At 44.6% G+C, this 25,457-nt stretch overlaps 1 protein-coding gene across 1 annotated transcript in view; it reads right to left on the reverse strand.

The window, feature by feature from the left end:
* Positions 1-531: 531 nt before the first annotated feature.
* Positions 532-25,457, reverse strand: part of UBA6 (ubiquitin like modifier activating enzyme 6) — a 170,044-nt gene continuing 145,118 nt past the window's right edge. Inside the window, exons 24-32 of the mRNA XM_063919926.1 lie at positions 23,933-23,996; positions 22,808-22,877; positions 13,851-13,922; positions 11,770-11,887; positions 9,983-10,176; positions 8,820-8,947; positions 6,170-6,257; positions 3,482-3,576; positions 532-2,150 (exon numbers count right to left, since the gene is read on the reverse strand). Coding sequence (XP_063775996.1) covers positions 2,015-2,150; positions 3,482-3,576; positions 6,170-6,257; positions 8,820-8,947; positions 9,983-10,176; positions 11,770-11,887; positions 13,851-13,922; positions 22,808-22,877; positions 23,933-23,996 — 965 coding nt within the window. The 3' untranslated portion in view covers positions 532-2,014. The remainder of the gene's footprint in view (positions 2,151-3,481; positions 3,577-6,169; positions 6,258-8,819; positions 8,948-9,982; positions 10,177-11,769; positions 11,888-13,850; positions 13,923-22,807; positions 22,878-23,932; positions 23,997-25,457) is intronic.

A 25,457-nucleotide genomic window follows, 5' to 3' on the forward strand; every position in this document is an offset into this window, starting at 1 on the left:
GGGTCCTTGGGGTGGAGACACGCTGCATAAAAGTGCAGCTGTTTGCATATATAGATGCCCACCTGTCCTAGCATGTGATATCGTTCATATGAAGCGGATTATGGTGTATATTTGGGTGTAGTATGGTATGCCTGCGGCCGGGCTCCAGCTACCAGCATACCGGCTCTGAAATCCCAACCGCTGCCATACCGACAGCATGGCAAGCGCAAATGAGCCCCTTGCGGGCTCGCTGCGGGCGCGGTTCTCCCTCCAGGGGGGTCGTGGACCCCCAAGAGGGAGAACAAGTGTCGGTATGCCAGCTGTCGGGATTCCGGCGCCGGTATACTGTGCGCCGGGATCCCGACAGCCGGCAAACTGAAGACCACCCGTATATTTATGTTTAATGCAGGAATACAGCTTAAAATGAACAGTGCGGGACTCTCTGGAAACTGTTTTCTCTGGGAGCTCAAAATTCCCAACCTTGGAGCAAGCCAAAGACATAAATGAAAAGTTGATAGACCGTTATGCAAGAACTACTCCAAACAATTGAAAAAATATTAACTGCTCTTTTATTCAAATATGGACTATTGTAGTTATAATATGTACTGAAAAGGCAGTCTCTCAACCAAAATATTACATCTTTAAAACACTTTATAGCTGCAGACTTGTCATAGTTGCAATGGCCTTGCTTGCATATGGCAATGAACGCCCCTGAGCATAAAAAAAACATAATACAAAGAACACAACTCTCATTTGATAGCCTGGCTCATTTATCATCTTTCCACGCTGAACCCCTGGACTATTCCAGTATTGAAATATTTTATTCAATTCAAGTGATAGGTGAAACAGCATGTTATACAACAGCAATCCCGATCAACTAGTTCAACAGAAGGTAGAGGAGGCATTTAAATAATAGACAATAAGAGATACCAGGTCAACTGCCATTTGTTTCCTTGATTAGGAACAGAAATGTTTATTTCCAGTTGCTTAAGAGATTCCCTTTGGATACTTCTGTAGAAGAATTCTCGGTAGGTTGTGTAAGATGTCATGCTTTGCAGCTGCTCATCCGCAACCTACCAAGTATGCCCGTCTGTTGTGTGTGTCATTTTATTATTATTATTTTTTAATGAAATGTTTCTGGTCTGTATCCTTACTCACAAGTTCAAGATCATATACAACTAAAGCTCCACACGTGCCCATACTAGCCAGGGAGCCCTGGTGGGGCATTGTTTTACTACTGGCAAAATGTGTATGTCATCAATGTATAATTTATACAGAACAAACACAAGCTTGAGTCAAAAGACGTTGATAAAACATAATGTAAAAAGATGTGTGTTTCTTGCGTGAACATACATCACTGGCAGACATACTTTACACCACTTACTTCATCACTTAAAATACTAAGGCATTTCATAGGTCAGTGACTTGTAATACCCTTATAATGTACAGTAGAAGATGCATTATCCAATCTATAATACACTGTGTTCTGTTGGATATAACTTTCCCTCCACGTTAACCAAATCAAAAACAAGAGCATGGGGAGAAATATTACATACGTGGAACTACAGTACATATTACGCAGATAAATGCTTGCTTCCATATCACATACACACGTACAAAGCTCGAAGATCTCATGTGCACACTTACTGCAAGGCACACAGACGTATTACTTAATATTCTAGCAGAATCCACTTTTATCATTGCAGGATAGGAAATACAGTACAGCCGGTTGAAATCAAAATAGATATTTTGATCCCTATCCATCCTGCTTACACTCTTTTTTTTTTTTTGTTATTGTTTTTTTTTTCCAAAATGCATTTATTTTTTGGGTTATAGCACAGAATATTGCATTTAAAAATTCTGTATTCCAGACCACTGGCAACAAAGAAAAGCATACAAGAAAGCATGGGGAAACACTTTATACTCAGTTTCTGTTACGTAAAATATTAGTGCAAATCACTACTTCCACTTAGTTAAGGCTGCACCCTGTTGTGACAAGTAGTACCAACACATGCACCCAGGATGACACCAGCTGCTAATTGTTTTCCTGGCTGAAGTAATATCTCACAGGAGGTCCAGGCAAATCTTCATCCTCATCGCTTTCTGGTGCAAAGGACACAGTCAGGTCGACATATTTTTTATCGGCTCCTGGCTTCACAAGCTTGTGCATTCTACAGTTGAAATAAAAGGAAAATGACAACAGAAGGAATATGTTCAACATATGAGTCAAGATAATCCCATTGAGTTTTATAGACTGTAGTAGTAAAATAATGAGCCTTTTTCTGGTTTTGTTCATTAGACAAACGTGCACAGATACTGTATACAGCAGTAACTAAGGAGTTTCTGCACTGTTTGACACCTTACTATTGATATATCTATCAAATATTTCAGGAAGAATTCTTATTACCTATAGGTAATGTACACTACAATGTACATTACCTGGAACTGCGATATGTAAAGCAAACACTGGACTCCCCGTGGATCTTCTCAAAATGAAGACTTTCCAGTTATTCAACTTGTGAAAGAGTGTCAAGATCAACAATTAACATGCTAGCTTTATTCCCTTCCTTAATGGTAAAAAGCAGCCTCTGTTGCAGCTGTGGAAAGTAGAATAGCATCGGACATCCAATTTGATAGTCTTGGAGAAAGGATCACCCTCACCCTGCCCATCATACTCTAATTACACTGACTGGATTCAGTTCTTGGACCACAACTGGATGTGTGCTCTTGTACCATCAATCCATCCATCTCACTACCACCTGATCATGAATTGCTGGCTCCTCACAGCCAAAGAACCATTATGGGCCATGCTGAGCCTAATATTACTTGTGTACATTGCTAGATGAAAATGTATATGAACGTTGGCATCTTTTAAAAGAACTTTTTAATAAAGAAATATTTCAATATTGCCTGAGAAAAAATACGTAATAGTAATTTGTTCATGAATTGTAAAGAAAATCTAAAGAACAGCATCATAATATGTTAAATGTTTTCTTTGCACAAACAGAATATGATACCATATATATCATCATTCCTATAATGATGGTTTTACAACGTCTATTACGAAGAGAGATTTCTTCGCTTCATACATAGTAGCTCAACATGAAAGTGCTACATTTGCATGGCAGTACAGTAAGAAACAGAACAGTAACAGTAGTGGTACAGATATGCGGTTAGCATACAGACCGTGGGGATCCTGGTGGTCACAATACAGACCCCGGGATCCCGACATGGGCACCATACCACAGCCGGTATACCGGCGAGGTAGGCGATTCCCTCTCTATGGGTGTCCACCCATACAGGGAAAATAGAATGGCGCCCGCAAGGGGCTTGATGCGCTTGCCCCCCGCCGGCATTCCACCGCTCGGGATGCCGATGTCGGCATAATGACTTTCGGCATCCAAAGCGGAGGTAAATTATACGTAACCCGTGGTACATAATTAAAAAATTAAAATGACATTCAATTATAAAAATCAGCTGTACTGGAAACCTCTACACTTACGTGAGTTTCAATCTCTTTGCATGGCCCGGCATAACTGGAACGTATAGCATTTTGACGCCTTGCACAACCATCGTTGGTTCTATCCCATACTGTTCCTGTAATAATTAATGTAGCAATGTATTTTAACGTTATTTTCAGTAATATTAAGCAAAGCAGTATATAAAGTAATAACTTCTAGGCTATTCGCGACCGAATGGGCAACAATTAAATTACTCTGTCGGGCTCCATCTAGTGGCAGCAGCAGGGTAAGAAAAATGAATCCCTCCCCATGATTTAAGATACCCAGCAACGTATGATTGTTTTTGCCTACAATAATTTTGTGGTCTTATTGACAAGTAATGTTTTATATTGTACAAAAATGGGTGTAATTGTGAGCAAAAAAATCCTCTTTTCTCTATCATGCTCCTGGGGAGAAGTGTCACACAATGGGGAGTTCCACAGATGCTAAGTGAGGGCATGCTCAGCTATGGTTGCTTGCAAAACGTTATGGCCAAACCTGGCTACAAAACCATTAAACAATAAACTTGAAGTATTTTCCAAATATATGAAGGAATGACCAGGTGGCTGTCTCCACAGGTACTGTGTTGTGCTGCTCAAAAATTGCTTCCGGATCTGGCAAAATGGTCCACAAGTTAATCAGGATTTGGGTCCCTTCCAAAACGTTTGCTTGCCACATGGTGCCAAAGATGCACATGACCACCAAATGCAAGGTCACTGGCTAACACTATCGCTTATGTACATTACAGATCCGCTTATGTACATTACAGATCTCCATAAGGCTTTCAACCTTACGGAAAGTAGCAGATTTATCCATATATATTAGAAGAGCTTCATCAATGTCAAGAAGACCACGAGAACAGCCACTATCTGAGAAAGTTTTATACATACTGTGACCAATTTTGCCCATTCTGTGGCCACTAGGATGAATGAAATCCCCTCTGCTTTGGTCTTTTTCTGCACACGAGGGAGCATGATTGAACCATCATTGCAAACACCAGGATTGCTTGCTGATCTATGATGCACGTTCAAGAGTGGCACTTTATGGTTCTGTTGAGAGACTATCAAGTCTAGAACTGGCAGACTCCAGTGTACTACAATTTGGTCAAACACACCTGGATAAAGAGAACATTTGGCAGGATGTATTGTGTGATTGCCTTGGATCATCATTCCAGTTTTTCCTCTCCCTGTGATTAATACGGTTTAACTGGCACATTCTTTTCCACACAAAAAAGATCTTTGCTGCTTCTGCCATTGCCATGGACATGTGGGTTCCTCCTCGATGGTTAATGTTTGCTGTGGCTATGGCACTGTCCGTTAGAATCCAAAAGGTCTACCCACAAAGGGAGGACTTTGCTTGAAGCAAAATGTTTACAGGAAGCCTGGTCTTATTCAGGAACCAGCACCCATGCATATGCAGACTATGTATCTCAACCCTGCAGGTTGGCATCTGTGATCCACTTCCAGATGTACAGGGGTCGACTCTGGCCAAGGTTTCATCTGAGGAGCCACCAAGGAAAGGACCATCGGAATATTGGTGACAACTTGATCAATTGATTCACCAAGTGAGGGTTCGATCAAGAAAGGCGAGCAAGAAGTTGCAGTTGAAATAAACAGGAATGGAAGTGTGCGTACATAATCACTTAAAGAAAGCAGGGCAAGGCCCTGTCTCTGGACATCCAAAATGATCTCCTCCGGTAGGAACACATTGCAACACCTGATGTCAAAGAGGAAACACACAAAATCTATGCGCTGTGATGGGAAGGACGTTGTCCTCCCGAAAGTTGCTCACCTAAACATGTTGTTCCAACTTTTCTATAGTCAGCTGCAGATGGTTATGGAGGAGTGCCTGGCCTTGCTTTGATGAGGTCATCCAGGTATGTAATGATCATCACCCAGTTGAATGACCAAGACAGCCATGATCTTGGTAAAGACCATCAGAGCTATGACCAGATTATAGTGAAGATCCCTGAATTGTTAATGGCATTACTCACTGCATATTTGAAAAAGATGTGATCACCAAATTAGTCCACGTATTAAGGAGCAATTTTATAGAGGAGGGGGCCCGTGTGCAGACTTCAGGTGGGCCCCCACCTCTTCACAGTGCTGTAGGCTCCGGCACTGTGCCAGAGTATGCTGTACATGCGCAGGTCTCTGGAAATATGGCGCCTGCCATGTTCCGAAGACTAAACTCCTACTGCCATTTTACTGGTGGTTTTTACCATCGCTGGAGCTCTGACATGCGACTCTGGGAGTGTAAGTAATAAAACATGGGTGCAATGTGTGTGGTATGGGCCCCCTGGAGCCAGGGGCCCATGTGCACCACACAAATTTAACCCATTATAGAAATGCCAATGCTGGTATTTAGAACCTCTTTCCAGGAAAACTTACAATAAGTAGAAGACCAAAACAATGATGCCAGCTTCATGGGCACAAAAAATAAACTTGAGTAGATGACATTATGGGATGTAGAAGGAAAACAAGTTCAGCTTAAACATGTGCCTGAACTACTAACAGCATCCTGTATACCCCACTGAATACCAGTCTCCGCCAGGAGAAGGTTAGAGAGAACGACTATTGAGGTGTTCAACACAAAAATTCCCTGTAAGGTAACACAACTACAGGTAAATATTAAAACTAGAGGAATAAGCATAGATGTAATGTTTATCAAATAAAATAAGACAGTCTTACTCTGACAGCATTAATAAAGTCCAATAGAGTAAAGTCTTCTTTGCCATAGATAGTCCATCTGTCCCAGATGGTAAATGAAATACCATTCCTGTAATGTGGAAAACAAACAGATATGATGATTCATTACAAGTGATGTCAGTCATCAGTGAACAGTTCCTTTATCTTTCCTTTTATTGCTGTTCCCTCTTCTTATACATGAAAACTGGATACAAATCTATAAATCTAAAGTAACCCAAGGCAAAATGCTAAGTGTTACTATGGGTGTAATTCATGTTTGTATTACAGGCTTTAGTAAGTGCAATTTTCTAGGCTACTGAATTGTTAATGTTAGCAAGTGAAGCTGCCGAACTGCATACACATTTGCGGTCTATATGCAAGAACAAGGAACATCGACTGTAAGAATACGACCTAGGGCTACGACGACTGGCACTGCAGTAGCTATGCTGGCGCCATGTTTCTGTATGTACTTGATCGCAGCTGAAGGCAGATACACACCCCAAAAACAGGCATGACAAGACTGCATTTGGCCACTGCTCCCTATTAACTCCCCCAAACTGTCCTTTCCTGTCAATCGCTCTGCGACTTTGGTGGGGTATTCATTTAATGCCGGTTCTTTCGTCCAGGAGAAAAATATCACTTTTCGGCTGTTTATAGGCCGAATTTACATTTGACCTATTCAATGCCCGTGCGGTTTTTTTTTTTGACTGGTCGAAAAAAACAAAACCGGTACGGGCGAAAACCACGTGGATTAGCAAATTTGCAGCCGATTACGTGTTTTGGCGAATTCGCGTGTGTTGTCGCGGTTTTTGGGTTCATTTTCACCCATGCCGATTCGTCCACAAAAGAAAATGAAAAGGCATGGGTGAAAAAAGTGACAAAAAAAAGGGCGAAAACTCCCGCAATTGAATACACTTACGTCTAATTAGTGCAGTTTTTCGGCTAGCCGAAGAAAATGGCACTAAATGAATACCCTCCCTAAATCCTCAATACGAACGCATTCGCAAAGGCTCCTTGATGCATGCGCAATGTGATCACGGCACTTGTCTGAAGATAATCGCTGTTGCGTGAACATTGACAACTGCCAGCAAACATAAATTAGGCCATGTAGCCAAAGTATTAAGGCCCAGCAGAGAAAACAGTGATAAAGGTGTCTTCTAATGTGCCCTCAGTCTAGCTACACATCAGTTTATTCATTTTATGGCTACTAAAGATAAGGAAATGCATATATAGTTCAGAACTTCAGACGTGTGTCAGTTGATTAATACTGCAAGTAGATATTATATTGAGTATTGCGTGTTTTGCAAATGAATTTGTGTAGATAATTAGAAAATATACCAGCACCTGGATCCCCCCCCCCCCACACACACTGCATGTGCTGCAGGAAATGCCCCATCTATGAGCAATACACCACACCTATGTGTTAACATGAATATAAAGTTGTTCTTGATATGTACAATGGGGGTAATTCCAAGTTGATCGCAGCAGGAAATTTTTTAGCAGTTGGGCAAAACCATGCAGATATAACATGTGCAGAAAGAGTTAGATTTAGGTCGGTTATTTTATTTCTGTGCAGGGTAAATACTGGCTGCTTTATTTTTACACTGCAAATTAGATTGCAGATTGAACACACCACACCCAAATCTAACTCTCTCTGCAAATGTTATATCTGCCTCCCCTGCAGTGCACATGGTTTTGCCCAATTGCTAAAAAATTTCCTGCTGCGATCAACTTGGAATTACCCCCAATATGCACAAAAAAATCTCAGGGAACATTGGCTAAGGCAGTTGTACTGTAGGTTGGATACTTCAAGTACTGGATACTATCCTGATGGAGCATACTCAGTGTATTGGGGGTACCAGACCATAGGGTCCCAAGTGCTTGAAGTAGTTTAGGTAGGAGATTTTAAGAATAGATCTTCTAGTGATTCTTTATTGTGCCAAGAGATGGGGCAGAGCTCCTCCAGTCAATGCATGGACAATATGGGAAACTCACCCCATACACAAACCTCCTTGACAGGCTGACATACCATATCAACAGTACACATCAGAACAACGTAATGAAGGATGGAACATCATCTCATTCCGTCCTTCATTACACTGCTTGGCGTCACATGCGACAGATGGCTAGATGTAAGTGGACACATCTGTAGGAAACACAGTTACAAACGAGTCAGCCACCTCAGGCTCAAATCAGTGTTTCTTGCTGAGCAGTGGTGGTACCGGAAGCAGGGCTGTAATGATAATAGACTTGGATGATACAGTATAGCAGTACCTAGTACTGGTTTAGTTACTGTAACAAGATCTCAGTAAGTGTAAAGAGCACATAAGCTAAAGGGTGCACACTTGCCATGCTGTGATGAAAGGGTGGAAATGTAAAACCTTTGTAGATATAGGGAACGCGCTGCTGCTTTGCCTGCAGCACACATACATTATTCAGGTTTTACAGCTTTTTTTTCCCCCCAACACTTCAATTTACAGTTTAGGATGACCCACATCAACTCCAAATCTATCCACAAAGCTTAAATGTGCACCTAACCTCTAGTGTTACCCCTAACTCTAAATAATGCTCCATATAAAAATGGCAATTACAGAGGAAACAGTAAGATTATAGGAAATGCACAAAGATATTGCAATTTGGGGCGTCACATCACCTGATATCAGTTATTTTTACTTCAGCTGTTTCTGTGAAAACAATGATTGGAATTGCTAGGTTGAAGAAACAATTTTTGTAAGCCTCTAATGAATGTCCTCCAACAACTTTAATTAACTCCAGGGCAACCTGAGAAAAAATAAGTAGGAATTACCTCAATAAAATGTAACGCAATCACTCTACAACGTGATTTGTGGGAGCCAATTTCCACCTTGTGTATACAGTTCTTGTATTTACTAATTTACTAAGCAAAAACCATGGCTTCTGCTTCATATTTTCAGTTCGCACAATGGGGCTAATTTAGACCTGCTCGCTTGCTAGGTTTTTTTTGCATTCCTGTGTTCGCTTAGTCGCCGCCCATAGGGGAGTGTATTTTCGCTTTGCATGTGTGCAAACGCCTGTGTAACAGAACTGTGCAAACAGATTTTGTGCAGTCTCTGAGTAGCCCAGGACTTACTCATTTGCTGCGATCGCTTCAGACACCCACTCTGCAAACGCTTGGACACGCCTACGTTTTTCCACACACTTCCAGAAAACGGTCAGTTACCACCCGCAAACGGCTTTTTCCTGTCAATCTCCTTGCGAATGGATCTTTCGCACAAACCCATCGCTGAGCGGCGATCTGCTTTGTACCTGTGCGACGCGCTTGCGCGTTGCATATGCATGCGCAGTTTAGACCTGATCGGCCGCTGTACGAAAACGCAGTCTAGCGATCAGGTCTGAATTAGGCCCAATGACCTTAACATGTCAAACATATACCTTCCCATAGAGACCAGCCAACTACTATAAATTATTATACCTCAGTTAGATTAATAAAATCTCTAGGTGGAGATGAATGGATTCTATGGAAAACTAAGCAAAACAATGGAACTGCACTAAATGTTGAGATCTGCCAGTAGGCTTAATATTATCATCAAAACTAGGGTAAGCTGTATCACAATAATATTTTACAAAACCCATACCTTCAATTCTACACTAGACAATTACAGAGGGAAAATTATAAAGAAAAAGCCTGGTACAAAATATTGTATATACAGCCATTTACCCCTCTTCAACGTTGAGATTAGTGGGGAGTTAAATTGTATGAATAAGTTTTAACTTGACGACAGGCCCAATTTCTAATATCAGATATCCATGTAAAGGTGTGAACTTATCACTACTAACCAGGCCAGACACAGCTGCTGTGGCTGTAGCTATAGCTGGGATAATTTTTCCTGCTATACGCTTGGTCTTCAGTCTGTCCGCTGGCTCAATGTTGTACATTCTGGCTCTCAAGTTGGAGGCTGCTGTAATGAAGTTTATGTGCTCATTGCGGTCATCATCCTTTTCAAATGATAGCAACTTCATCTGAAGGTCATCTATCGGAATATATATAGAATAAGTAAACTGATAAAAATCTAACCACCAATAAAAAATGCACTTGTCAATAAATAACACGTTCAACATATGAGATCATCAGGTGAAGTCATGCATAAAAGAGGACAGTTATACTTTTGCTTTTTCTTGATCCACTGGGGAAATTAGTGTTAAACAGGTGTTAGAATTGAACGTGCCCGCTCTACTCCAATACTTGTCTGCAGCTTTTCCCTATACACTGGCACCTAGTGGGAAGCCATCAGTTACAAAGCCGCGCAAGTCAAGAGAGAGAGGAATGAATGACAAATGTCCATTGATGGACTCGAAGAAAAGATTTTGACACAAGTATAAACATATCCTCTTTCTGAAGTCCTCCAATTGCTGGAAACTGGAAAAACTGTGACTCTAAGGATAGGTGCACTGAGTGAAATCAGTGACTAGCACCCTCCTTCCGTAACTAACATTGCTGGACACAAACACATAAAACCTGAATAATCTGGTGACTGTATGGCCAGTGACCAAGTGGTGGCTCTACAGAACTGCCCAAGATATCCACTGTAATAATGGAAGAAGTAATCCACCTAGCAATGGACCATATCTTCATTAAGGGTGGGTATTTATCAAAGTTTGGAGAGAGATAAAGATGTGAGAGATAAACTACTAGCCAATCAGCTTACATTTTACAGGTTCTGCTTGAAAAATGACAGGAGTTGATTGGTTGATATTTAATCTCTCGCCAAACTTTGATAAATAATCCCCTAAATGTGTAGTCGGGAAACCTATTTTGGCTGTAATGCCTGCTTGCCACCAACAAACCGTTCTTCAAGACAACTGAGAAGAGAACATTTAAAGGAAAGAGAACCCAGCTCTGAAACTTTCCAGCCAGTAAGTAAGGGCAAAAGAGAAACAGTCTTGCAGGTGGAATGGGTGTGATATACCGGCTGTCAGTATACCGACAGCGGCATCCCCTCTGCCAGTATATCGGCAGCGATTCCCCTTGCAGGCTCGCCACACTTCTGGGCCCAGTGTATGCTTGCTACAGGTTCTATTCCCACTCGGTTGGTGGCATGGACCCACCAACCGAGTGGTAATTAAGGGGGGCTGTTGGCATTCCCGACTGCCAGCAATGTCAGCTGTCAGGATTCTAGCATCTGACTTCTGAATGCCAGGATCCCGACAGTGGGCATTATAACTACATCCCTTGCAGGTAAGGAACTTTAGCTCTAAACCGAATAGTGCGGTAAGGCATTCAACACCAAATAAAGATCTTACAGAAGTATAGGAGGCACAAATGAAGGCTGTTTATGTAATATGCCCTATAAAAATGTCTAGAATTCCACAAAGGGCAGTTTTTTTCCCACTCGACCTATCCAGACACTTCTGGAAGAACAGCATGCTTCTTACATTTAAATCTTCCATACACATTTGTAATTTGTAACAGAAACTGGATTCTTGCCTTGAAGCATGGTTACCATCTTTGAAAAAACTTATCACCCAAAAGACCTCTACAAATATGGTCTCAAGTGGTTAATTCACCATTTTGATTTTATATTAGAAATAAACATTTTACGATTGGGAAATGAGACCGGTATGACCTTGTGTGGCTTGGTCTTCTGCAATGGCTTTCTCTAACTGTCCAACTGCTAGCCGCTCATCCTCGCTGCTCACTGGAATTTGGTCAGGTTTCTTTACATTTTCATCCGTTTCAACAATCTGGGAATAAAATCAAGCAAAACAGCTACATCACAAATTTCTGATCTTTTCTGTTAGACATTATGTGAGAATGCAACAACAGAGCGACTTTGGGGGTAATTCAGACCTGAACTGCGCAGGTGTGTCAATCCGCAGCGCTGGGGAGCGCCGGGCAGCAACGGGATGGTTCGAAAAATCCCATCGCACCAGCAATCACGAGGAGATTGACAGGAAGAAGGCGATTCTGGGTGGCAACTGACCGTTTTCCGAGAGTGTTTGGAAAAACGCAGGTTTTCCCAAGCGTTTACAGGGTGGGTGTCTGATGTCAATTCCGGTCCCGGACAGGCTGAAGTGATCGCAGCGGCTAAGTCCTGGATTACTCAGAGACAGCACAAAATCAGTTTGTACAGCTCTGCTACACATGCGATCGCACACTTGCACAGCTAAAATACACTCCCCTGTGGGCAGCGAGTATGCGAACGCAGGACTGCAAAAAAAAACCCTAGCAAGCGATCAGGTCTGAATTACGATATTGCCAGACAAAGCAATACCTGTGAATAAATCCGGTATTATGTGACTGAATACACAGTACAATATACATATAGGATAAATACTGTGACGCACTATATTAGCAGACCCAGATACCTCTTAGGGTACAGAATATTGGGACCGATGTATGAAAGTGCGCTGTGGTTTTTGCTGACCAAAGTTGCACCTTAAGGCAGCATTTTGCGCTGCACCCAAATGTATGAATGGCATGTTAACACCGTATGCACTGCCCGTCGCGCGCCTCCGCCACTTACCGCTTCCCCGCAGTACAGAATGGTTGCCTCTGCTGTCACTTTTCGCCTCCTAAGGCCGCTGGTCCGGTTCGCCTCCCCCGACCAGGCGATGTGTGGCAGCAGCATTCAGGGATGGGTTTTTTTTTTTTTATTATTGAAATTTTGAGGCTAAAACTTTATTGCTCATGGACAAACACGACCACACAGCCTAATTGCGCATGCGCCTCCAGCTGCGCGAGCATGGCGAACGGCAGAAGGGCGTATGCGCAGAAAGACACCGACAGCGATACCAGCCCAGCCGATGTGGAAAGTGCGCTATCGTGGGACAGGTAAGATAACGCCCTCCCACAACGGCGGAGGCCTCAATAATACATTGTGGCGGCGGCTGCGGGCGTATCACCACGATAATGTGGTGATACGCCCCTGGACACATAACGTCTGTTAGGACATTTTTCATACATCACCCCCATAGGGACAGTTATATCTGGAAAACATTGAGAGTGAAACCACACAGCAGATACAAACACACACACAGTCATAGGCAATGCAGAATTTATCACAATAAAGCTGCACTGTATTATACAGGTACACTCTTTGTTAACGAACGCCGTCTGTATAAAGACATGTAGGATACTCAAGTGTTTGTAAAGTCACAGCGCTGTATACAGGTGGCTTTACAAGGGAGACCTTGCCCTGCAAACCCAGAGACTAGTAGTAGCTATGCTCAAAAGATGGCGCCCAGCGTCTCTGTCAGGGAATGAGGGAGAGTGTGAGGCAGCTCCAGGGTGGGAAATCTATGTGGAGATGGTGCCCTGGGCCGGGGGAAGGGATACAGGTAAAGCGCCGATTATCCTATGCTGTACTTCCACTGCCGGTACTACAGAGCCTTATTAAATGGAGCGTTAATACACCATGCCCAATGTTTTCCTGTGGAAACCAATGTATCCTGCTGCAGAAAAAAATACTTCTCAAACCAGAGATTTTATTTATACAACCGGTTCTTTATTGTCAGAATACCGGAGGCAACTGAACAAGCACATGTAGGTCCTTTTCTGCACATAAAATTGAAAAATGTAGTTTGTGACAAAGTTTCCATTACACATGAAATAAGATATGCTTAATGCATGGTGTGATCTACAAATGCATACCAAGTAACGATATTAGCGATATAAGTACAAAAATAACAAAGCAAATATGCATACCTTGTTTGAAGGTGTAAATTCTTCAATCCTCATTCCTGATATAATTTTCTTGATTACATCCTGTGACAAATCCTGTTAGCACAGATGACAGGACAAGGCATAGTGAACATTATTAATACATGGCTACAGTATCCATTTCTAAAGACCAAAATCTGATCATATGAGGTGGGATGCTGTTAAAATGCCGACTGTTGGGATCCCGGCGTGCAGGAGACAGACGCCAGAATCCCGACAGCCAGTGAAATACAGTCATACAAAATCCTGACCGGCGCCTGGTATACCAACTGGGGTTGTGGGGTCCACACCACCTACCGTCTGGGAAAGCGAGCCATCGGGCCTGAGGAGTGAAGAGTGCAGCGAGCCTGCGTGGGGACTGACTGCCAGGATTCTGGCAGATTGGATGCCGATGTCGGTATACTGACAGGCGGCACCCCGTCTGCCGGTAAAACATACCAAACCCTATGAGGCAAGTTGGGCGTCAAATATCATTTAAAGTAAAAATGATCTTAAATACAGTTTCTACTAGAGTATGTGCACTCTGAGGGCAATGTAAGTGAATATTAGGTTGATGGCACATAGCTTGCTGTTTTACTGGACACTAGTTTCCAATATAGACTGGTTAAGTGTGTTTCTACCCATGTTAAGCTACCCAAGTTCCCCATTTACGAATCCCTCAACATAAGTCCATCATGATTAAGCGGCCGAGTAGCAAAAGAGAGGACAATGGGGGTAATTCCAAGTTGATCAAAGCAGGATTTTTTTTAGCAATTGGGCAAAACCATGTGCACTGCAGGGGAGGCAGATATAACGTGCAGAAAGAGTTAGATTTGGGTGGGTTATTTTGTTTCTGTGCAGGGCAAATACTGGCTGCTTTATTTTTACACTGCAAATTAGATTGCAGATTGAACACACCCCACCCAAATCTAACTCTCTCTGCACATGTTATATCTGCCTCCCCTGCAGTGCACATGGTTTTGCCCAATTGCTAAAAAAAAATCCTGCTGCGATCAACTTGGAATTACCCACAATACCTTCCCCCGTGTACTGTTACAAGATCTTTTCACTGATCACTTCTGGCAACCTAATTGGACATATACTGTAGCCAAATCCTTTTCAGTTTCAGCAGAAAGAAACCCCATAAACAGATGTAGCCAGGTTCGCAGTTGCCACAATGGATATGCACAGGCATACTAGTTGCAGCCGGGGGTTCATCCCATTGGATTGAATGGGGGCATACAGGATACGGTCGTTAGGTCGACACAGCTTAGGTCGACATGCATTAGGTCGACAGGTCAAATGTGGACTACAATTGGGAACGGTAACCTGTGCCGAGCGCAGCGGTAGCGGAGCGAGGCACCTTGCTCGCCATGAGAGGGGACATGGTGCACTAATTGGTGTTCCCCGTCACTTTACGAAGAAAACGACACCAAAAACCCCCCCAAAAACCCACGTCGACCTTTTGACCTGTCAACCTAATGACTGTGTCTACATATTGTCCCTGTCGACCTAATGCATGTCGATCTTCCATGGTCAACCTAATGACTGTCGACCTAAGGTGAGTCGACCCAACGACCCATACCCGCGCATACCATTGCAGCATGGATGAGCGTGGCTACATCTGTAAAACACAGCTGGGTCACCCACAAGCTACAGACATGGAGCAGTCTGGAATATCAACCATATTCTGTCAATCTGTTTAGGGACTTGGATTAACCAACCCATCCATCTAGTATTTCACTTTCTTCCTCCCACTCCTGAGGCAGCCTTTAATTTTCAAACTTCACTGCACATGCTGGGTGGATAGTTGTTACATCTAGTAACTTGTTGCTATGGAACTGCCAATAGCAGCAGAAAAGCCTAAGAGAGAGAAGTAAGCAAAGGGTATGTAAAAGGCGCAGCTTCATGATGGCTTATAGCACTCTCTCCAGACAGGAGCGGTCCTTGGTGCGGGCAAGCAGTGCCTTTGCCCGGGGCGCTGCGGCCTGGGGGCGCGGCCGCAGTCACCCCGGAGGCACCGCCGCCTGCCCGCACTCCGCTCCACGGCTGCAGCAGGGTTGTGTGGGCGTCCGCTGCAGCCGGCTCCAGGCACAGACACTAGAGGTCGTTATTGACCTCTAGTGTCTGTGCGGCGCTATGGGAGAGACGTCATTGACGTCTCTCCCATAGAGAGGAGCGGGCGGCCAGACTGACGGAGCAGCAGCAGCAGAAGAAGCAGGAGCGGGGCAGTGGTAAGTATTGTTTTTATTATTTTGTGTGTGTGTTTGTAAGCGGGGGCACAGCGACAGGGGGCAAATAAAGAGGGGGCACAACAACTGGGGGCAAATAAAGAGGAGGCACAAATACTGGGGGCAAATAAAGAGGAGGCACAAATACTGGGGACAACTACTGGGGGCAAATAAAGAGGAGGCGCAAATAAAGAGGGGGCACAACTACTGGGGGCAAATAAAGAGGAGGCACAAATACTGGGAGCAAATAAAGAGGGGGCACAACTACTGGGGGCAAATAAACTGGGGGGCACAGCTACTGTGAGCATAACTGGCCACGCCCCTCCCCTATGAAGCCACGCCCCCCGCACACTAACTGTTTTGCCACGGAGGGGGGCGCCAGTGGAAACTCTCGCACTGGGCGCCACAAGGGGTAGAACCGGCCCTGTCTCCAGACTGCAATAACAATAAAAGATCAAGCAGACACAGTAGGCAGTTGCATGCCACAAATAAGACATTTTGGCAGGTATGATCCCAGGTAATGGTGTGGTGGGGGGGCGTAAGGGCCTCATTTGATAAATCAAATAGGACATTTACTGTATATGGTCAGCATCAGATTCAGTCTAAGATAGAAGAGATCAAGCTATTTTCTTAAACCGCTGGTAGCTTTTAACGTAGGAATCCCAGTGCATTATTGAGTTCTCAAAAAAAAATAAAAAAAATAAGATTTTACTTACCGGTAAATCTATTTCTCGTAGTCCGTAGTGGATGCTGGGAACTCCGAAAGGACCATGGGGAATAGCGGCTCCGCAGGAGACTGGGCACAACTAAAGAAAGCTTTTAGGTCCCCTGGTGTGCACTGGCTCCTCCCACTATGACCCTCCTCCAAGCCTCAGTTAGGACACTGTGCCCGGACGAGCTGACATAATAAGGAAGGATTTTGAATCCCGGGTAAGACTCTTACCAGCCACACCAATCACACCGTATAACTCGTGATACTATACCCAGTTTAACAGTATGAAAACAACTGAGCCTCTCAACAGATGGCTCAACAATAACCCTTTAGTTAACAATAACTATGTACAAGTATTGCAGACAATCCGCACTTGGGATGGGCGCCCAGCATCCACTACGGACTACAAGAAATAGATTTACCGGTGAGTAAAATCTTATTTTCTCTGACGTCCTAGTGGATGCTGGGAACTCCGAAAGGACCATGGGGATTATACCAAAGCTCCCAAACGGGCGGGAGAGTGCGGATGACTCTGCAGCACCGAATGAGAGAACTCAAGGTCCTCCTCAGCCAGGGTATCAAATTTGTAGAATTTTGCAAACGTGTTTGCCCCTGACCAAGTAGCAGCTCGGCAAAGTTGTAAAGCCGAGACCCCTCGGGCAGCCGCCCAAGATGAGCCCACCTTCCTTGTGGAATGGGCTTTTACTGATTTAGGATGCGGCAGCTGAATTGTGCTACAAATCCAGCGAGCAATAGTCTGCTTAGAAGCAGGAGCACCCAGTTTGTTGGGTGCATACAGGATAAATAGCGAGTCAGTTTTCCTGACTCTAGCCGTCCTGGAAACATAAATTTTCAAGGCCCTGACTACGTCCAGTAACTTGGAATCCTCCAAGTCCCTAGTAGCCGCAGGCACCACAATAGATTGGTTCAAGTGAAAAGCTGATACCACCTTAGGGAGAAACTGGGGACGAGTCCTCAATTCCGCCCTATCCATATGGAAAATCAGATAAGGGCTTTTACATGATAAAGCTGCCAATTCTGACACACGCCTGGCTGAAGCCAAGGCCAATAACATGACCACTTTCCACGTGAGATATTTTAGATCCACGGTTTTAAGTGGCTCAAACCAATGTGATTTTAAGAAACTCAACACCACGTTGAGATCCCAAGGTGCCACTGGAGGCACAAACGGGGGCTGAATATGCAGCACTCCTTTCACAAACGTCTGAACTTCAGGTAGTGAAGCTAGTTCTTTCTAGAAGAAAATCGACAGAGCCGTGATCTGTACCTTAATGGAGCCTAATTTCAGGCCCATAGTCACTCCTGCTTGTAGGAAATGCAGAAATCGACCTAGTTGAAATTCCTCTGTTGGGGCCTTTTTGGCCTCACACCAAGCAACATATTTCCGCCATATGCGGTGATAATGCTTTGCAGTTACATCTTTCCTGGCTTTAATCAGCGTAGGAATGACTTCCTCCGGAATGCCATTTTCCTTCAGGATCCGGCGTTCAACCGCCATGCCGTCAAACGCAGCCGCGGTAAGTCTTGGAACAGACAGGGCCCCTGCTGCAGCAGGTCCTGTCTGAGCGGCAGAGGCCATGGGTCCTCTGAGATCATCTCTTGAAGTTCCGGGTACCACGCTCGTCTTGGCCAATCCGGAACCACGAGTATTGTTCTTACTCCTCGTTTTCTTATTATTCTCAGTACCCTTGGTATGAGAGGCAGAGGAGGGAACACAAACTGTCTGGTACACCCACGGTGTCACTAGAGCGTCCACAGCTATCGCCTGAGGGTCCCTTGACCTGGCGCAATATCTCTCTTGTTTTTTGTTTAGGCGGGACGCCATCATGTCCACCTGTGGCCGTTCCCATCGATTTACAATCAGCGTGAAGACTTCTGGATGAAGTCCCCACTCTCCCGGGTGGAGGTCGTGCCTGCTGAGAAAGTCTGCTTCCCAGTTGTCCACTCCCGGAATGAACACTGCTGACAGTGCTAGTACGTGATTTTCCGCCCATCGGAGAATCCTTGTGGCTTCTGCCATTGCCATCCTGCTTCTTGTGCCGCCCTGTCGATTTACATGGGCGACTGCCGTGATGTTGCCTGACTGGATCAGTACCGGCTGGTGTAGAAGCAGGGATTTTGCCTGACTTAGGGCATTGTAAATGGCCCTTAGTTCCAGAATATTTATGTGTAGGGAAGTCTCCTGACTCGACCATAGTCCTTGGAAGTTTCTTCCCTGTGTGACTGCCCCCCAGCCTCGAAGGCTGGCATCCATGGTCACCAGGACCCAGTCCTGTATGCCGAATCTGCGGCCCTCTAGAAGATGAGCACTCTGCAGCCACCACAGCAGAGACACCCTGGTTCTTGGAGACAGGGTTATTAGGCGATGCATCTGAAGATGCGATCCGGACCATTGGTCCAACCGGTCCCACTGAAAGATTCTGGCATGGAACCTGCCGAAAGGAATTGCTTCGTAAGAAGCCACCATCTTTCCCAGGACCCGCGTGCAGTGATGCACCGATACCTGTTTTGGTTTCAGGAGGTCTCTGACTAGAGATGACAGCTCCTTGGCTTTCTCCTCCGGGAGAAACACTTTTTTCTGGACTGTATCCAGAATCATACCCAGGAACAGTAGACGTGTCGTCGGAACCAGCTGTGATTTTGGAATATTCAGAATCCAACCGTGCTGGTGTAGCACCTCCAGAGATAGTGCTACTCCCACCAACAACTGCTCCTTGGACCTCGCCTTTATTAGGAGATCGTCCAAGTACGGGATAATTAAAACTCCCTTTCTTCGAAGGAGTATCATCATTTCCGCCATTACCTTGGTAAACACCCTTGGTGCCGTGGAGAATCCAAACGGCAGCGTCTGGCTTTGGTAATGGCAATCCTGTACCACAAATCTGAGGTACTCCTGGTGAGGATAGTAAATGGGGACATGCAGGTAAGCATCCTTGATGTCCAGGGATACCATGTAATCCCCCTCGTCCAGGCTTGCAATAACCGCCCTGAGCGATTCCATCTTGAACTTGAATTTTTTTATGTATGTGTTCAAGGATTTCAAATTTAAAATGGGTCTTACCGAACCGTCCGGTTTCGGTACCACAAACAGTGTGGAATAGTAACCCCGTCCTTGTTGAAGTAGGGGCACCTTGATTATCACCTGCTGGGAATACAGCTTGTGAATTGCCGCTAGCACAGCCTCCCTGTCTGAAGGAGTAATCGGCAAGACAGATTTTAGGAACCGGTGGGGTGGAGACGTCTCGAATTCCAGTTTGTACCCTTGAGATACTATTTGCAGGATCCAGGGATCCACCTGTGAGCGAGCCCACTGATCGCTGAAATTTTTGAGGCGGCCCCCCACCGTACCTGGCTCCGCCTGTGGAGCCCCACCGTCATGCGGCGGACTTGGAAGAAGCGGGGGAGGACTTTTGCTCCTGGGAACCTGCTGTTTGTTGCAGCCTTTTTCCCCTACCTCTGCCTCTGGACAGAAAGGACCCGCCTTTTCCACGCCTGTTTTTCTGAGTCCGAAAGGACTGTACCTGATAAAACGGCGCCTTTTTAGGCTGTGAGGGAACATGGGGTAAAAATGCTGACTTCCCAGCAGTTGCTGTGGAAACTAGGTCCGAGAGACCATCCCCAAATAACTCCTCACCCTTATAAGGCAAAACTTCCATGTGCCTTTTTGAATCTGCATCCCCTGTCCACTGGCGAGTCCATAAGCCTCTCCTAGCAGAAATGGACAATGCACTTATTTTAGATGCCAGCCGGCAGATCTCCCTCTGTGCATCTCTCATGTATAAGACTGAGTCTTTTATATGCTCTATGGTTAGCAAAATAGTGTCCCTGTCTAGGGTGTCAATATTTTCTGACAGGGAATCTGACCACGCAGCGACAGCACTGCACATCCATGCTGACGCAATAGCTGGTCTAAGTATAATGCCTGAGTGTGTATATACAGACTTCAGGATCGCCTCCTGCTTTCTATCAGCAGGTTCCTTGAGGGCGGCCGTATCCGGAGACGGTAGTGCCACCTTTTTAGACAAACGTGTGAGCGCTTTATCCACCCTAGGGGGTGTCTCCCAACGTGACCTATCCTCTGGCAGGAAAGGGAACGCCATTAGTAACTTCTTAGAGATTACCAATCTTTTATCAGGGAAAGCCCACGCTTCTTCACACACTTCATTTAATTCTTCTGATGGGGGAAAAACTACTGGTAGTTTTTTCTCCCCAAACATAATACCCTTTTTAGTGGTACCTGGGTTTATATCAGAAATTTGTAACACCTCTTTCATTGCTTCAATCATGCAACGAATGGCCTTAGTGGACATTAGACTAGACTCATCGTCGTCGACACTGGTGTCAGTATCCGTGTCGACATCCGCGTCTGCCATCTGAGGTAGCGGGCGTTTTAGAGCCCCCGATGGCCTTTGAGACGCCTGGACAGGCACGAGCTGAGAAGCCGGCTGTCCCGCATTTGACATGTCGTCAAATTTTTTGTGTAAGGAGTCGACACGTGCACGCAATTCCTTCCATAAGTCCATCCACTCAGGTGTCTGCCCCGCAGGGGGTGACATCCCTTCTATAGGCATCTGCTCCGCCTCCACATCATTATCCTCATCAAACATGTCGACACAGCCGTACCGACACACCGCACACACACAGGGAATGCTCTAACAGAGGACAGGACCCACAAAAGCCCTTTGGGGAGACAGAGTGAGAGTATGCCAGCACACACCAAAGCGCTATATAATGCAGGCACTAACTGAATTATGTCCCCTATAGCTGCTGTTATATATACTGCGCCTAAATTTAGTGCCCCCCCTCTCTTTTTTACCCTTTTCTGTAGTGTAGACTGCAGGGGAGAGCCAGGGAGCTTCCTTCCAGCGGAGCTGTGAGGGAGAAATGGCGCCAGTGTGCTGAAGGAGATAGCTCCGCCCCTTTTTCGCAGACTTTTCTCCCGCTTTTTTATGGATTCTGGCAGGGGTAATTATCACATATATAGCCTCTGGGGCTATATATTGTGGTATTTTTGCCAGCCAAGGTGTTTTTATTGCTGCTCAGGGCGCCCCCCCCTAGCGCCCTGCACCCTCAGTGACCGGAGTGTGAAGTGTGTATGAGGAGCAATGGCGCACAGCTGCAGTGCTGTGCGCTACCTTGGTGAAGACTGATGTCTTCTGCCGCCGATTTTCCGGACCTCTTCTTGCTTCTGGCTCTGTAAGGGGGACGGCGGCGCGGCTCCGGGACCAAACACCAAGGCCAGTTCCATGCGGTCGATCCCTCTGGAGCTAATGGTGTCCAGTAGCCTAAGAAGCCCAAGCTAGCTGCAAGCAGGTAGGTTCGCTTCTTCTCCCCTTAGTCCCTCGCTGCAGTGAGCCTGTTGCCAGCAGGTCTCACTGTAAAATAAAAAACCTAATTATATACTTTCTTTTTAGAAGCTCAGGAGAGCCCCTAGTGTGCATCCAACCTCGGCCGGGCACAAAATCTAACTGAGGCTTGGAGGAGGGTCATAGTGGGAGGAGCCAGTGCACACCAGGTGACCTAAAAGCTTTCTTTAGTTGTGCCCAGTCTCCTGCGGAGCCGCTATTCCCCATGGTCCTTTCGAAGTTCCCAGCATCCACTAGGACGTCAGAGAAATACAATCATATTTGCTATGCATTTGAGTGCAAACTATTGTTTTCTGTTACCAGTCAATACACGCCGATTTACAGATACTGACTGTAGTGTCCTTTAATTGGATTATGGACTGGAAATAAGACGAGTGTAGAAAAACTCCCTCCACAAACCACAACGTATCATCTCAAACATATTCAGTTCTAACGGACCCTGGAATTTCAGTTATACTGTATATTTGTGTAAGTATTTATATAAGCCGGCAGATATTCAATAGAGCAATGCATAATTCAGTGTGCATGTTGCTTTAAATATAAGGTAACTCTGTCCTTACATTAGCTGGCAGTTGTCATATTTATGGTTTCATTCTGCAAGGCAATCATAAATGAATGATTTACATTCCTTACCTTTTCAGTGAACTGGATGCTGTACACTTCTGCATATAATTTAGCAGCACTAAGTATAAAGCTGAAATTCCTGGACACAAAAAACAAAGCATTAGTACAAATACAGGGGAGTATTCTATTAGCTGCAATAACAAACTTTTCAAGCAAAAAAACCTGACTTTTCCCGCAAACCGCGATTACAGCCTATTCAATTATCCGGGAAAATTTATTGGTGATAATTTCACTTCACCTACTCTGAGCAGGTGAAAAGTTGGAAAAAATCCCTATTTTAAGGTGAAAATGTTTGGCTATGGTACAGAACCCCTGTGACCCGACCTTCCTCTCCCCCCCCCCCCCCCCCCCCATCCTTAATGACTAATTAGGTATGTTGACGTTTTTTTTATTATTTGTAATAGACCAATACTGACATGTAATTTTTGGGGCGAAAAAGTACAAAGTGATGGAAATTGGGGTTCAAGGTATAGGACAGGTATAATGGGGTGCTTTATGAGTGGGACAGGTGTTTTTAGGCTTGCAGGTGGGAGTAATCTGTTTCCAAGCTTGCTTTCTATCATTTTTTTTTTTATAGAAAATAAAAATGCATATAACAGCCATTTCACACAACTGAAGTCCCCTAAAACTCTTTATTGTGATCTCTATACACTTATCTACTGTTATCCTATATTAGTTTAGCATTTTTTGGGGTATAGGCTGATTTCCCCATTTTCACAGCAAGACTATTCACATGAAATCTGTTTGGAATTGAATAGGTCGAAAAACTGGAGCACGCATACCCGCAAACAGACATTTTCATGGGAAAAAAATGTGGCTAATTGAATACCCCCTCCCCCCCAGTGTTAATTTATGACCAAACTACCCAATATGGATAGCAAGAAAGTTAAATACTTGTGTCAAAGTTATTTACATTCCTTTGGGGCTTTCAAAGCCAGTCTTGAAGTACCTCAAGCAGGTTATGTTTTGAGAATTATTTTAATCATGCACAAGTGATTTCATGTATTTTGCTGGGTTAGTTATTATTCCACATGCTCCACAAAGACTGAAAATATGACATGTTGGGGATACTTGGATTGGAATCGGACACACATGTATTAATGAAATTATGTTAGCTGGAGAAATAATACTTACAATGGGTCGTTTGTATCAAAATTTAATGAAGTAGGTGGTCGCTTTGGGGACTGCCAAAATAAACCTGAGAGGAAAACCAACATAAGACATCTACTATACAAGTGATATAATCATCTATTTAGAAACATTCATGATTCTTCATCTTTCAGAACTCTACAGATGGGGAATATTACTAAAACTACAGAGCATATACAGTATGCATACATTTACAAACTAATGTACAGATGGAGCCTCACTCATCTATACCGTCTATGGCTTTGTCCTGATAAGTCGTAGTCTGGTCGCAAGGCAGCATGTTTTGGCGCAGGGTGGCGCATAGCGCTTAGAGGAGCGTATGGGGTTACTAGTCAGTGTAATACCAGTGATCATCCACCAGATGTCGCTTTTAAAAATCACCACTGCGCGTGTATGAGGTTAGCAGAGCTGCCCAGCAAATGATGGCTCACTCACACCAAGCCTTCTGTGGCTTCTGGGTGAGCCATCATTTTCCGGGCAGCTCTGCTAATGTCGGGTGCCTTTTCTTGCTGTAAATACATCTTACAGACGTGTCTTCTTACATCCTTGCTGCAGTCACGCTAAATAGCCCTTTAAGTCACACCATGCTGCAGCGGGACCCGGTAGCACTGATCGTGGTTTTTTTGCTTTTTTTTTCCAGGTGAAAAATGCATCTTAAGCGCAAAGTAATGTAATAGGACGCACAAGCAGATTCTGCTGATTCAAATGATATGTAGCATGCCTATATTCTGAGTGTGACTGCGACTGTATTTGTATACAAAATGCTCTGCTGGAAAACACCAACATTTTATTTCTTATGCAGATAGAGCCACTATTACACACAGAATATAGGCATGCTGAATATCATTTTAATCAGCAGAGGCTGTTTGTGTGTCCTGTTACATTACTTTGCATCTAAGGTGAATTTTCGGGAGGAGCCAGTCACAGTTCTAAAGAATTTAAAGTGCCGGCTCCACTTAGCCGCCATCTATAACCCACCATGAAGACCTCTCAGTGTCCCAAAAAACAAAAAAAACAAAACCCACGATCAGCGCTACCGAGTCCTGCTGCTGGCATGGTGTGACTTCAAGTTCTGTTTAGCGTGACTGCAGCAAGGATGTAAGATGACACGTCTGTAGATTGGCTCAGCGTCTCCAATGCACACAAAGAAAAGCACAGTTCGCGCTAACAAAACCAAAAAAAATTCACTACAATCAGCAATCGATTTGGGACACACAGCACTATAATAAAAAAAATAAAAATAAATTACAATGAGAAACATCACCAAGTCACTGCAGGTGTCAAGTCACCTGTCTTCATAGCTCTCTTGGCATAGTGGTTAGTGTTCACGCTAGTCTGTTTTAGCAGGGCGCCGCGCCCTGCTTGATTTTTTAAGGCTAAATCCACCCTTCCCCTTCTGCGGCGCCCTGCTAGAACAGCCGCCCGCTTCCTGCCCTTCCAGCGTGTAAAGATGCCGTGCACATGGAATCCATTTACGCTATGGGAGAGAGCTGGGGGAAGCCCAGCACCT

Source organism: Pseudophryne corroboree, chromosome 1, assembly GCF_028390025.1.
Source record: "Pseudophryne corroboree isolate aPseCor3 chromosome 1, aPseCor3.hap2, whole genome shotgun sequence".
Classification (NCBI taxonomy): Eukaryota; Metazoa; Chordata; class Amphibia; order Anura; family Myobatrachidae; genus Pseudophryne; species Pseudophryne corroboree.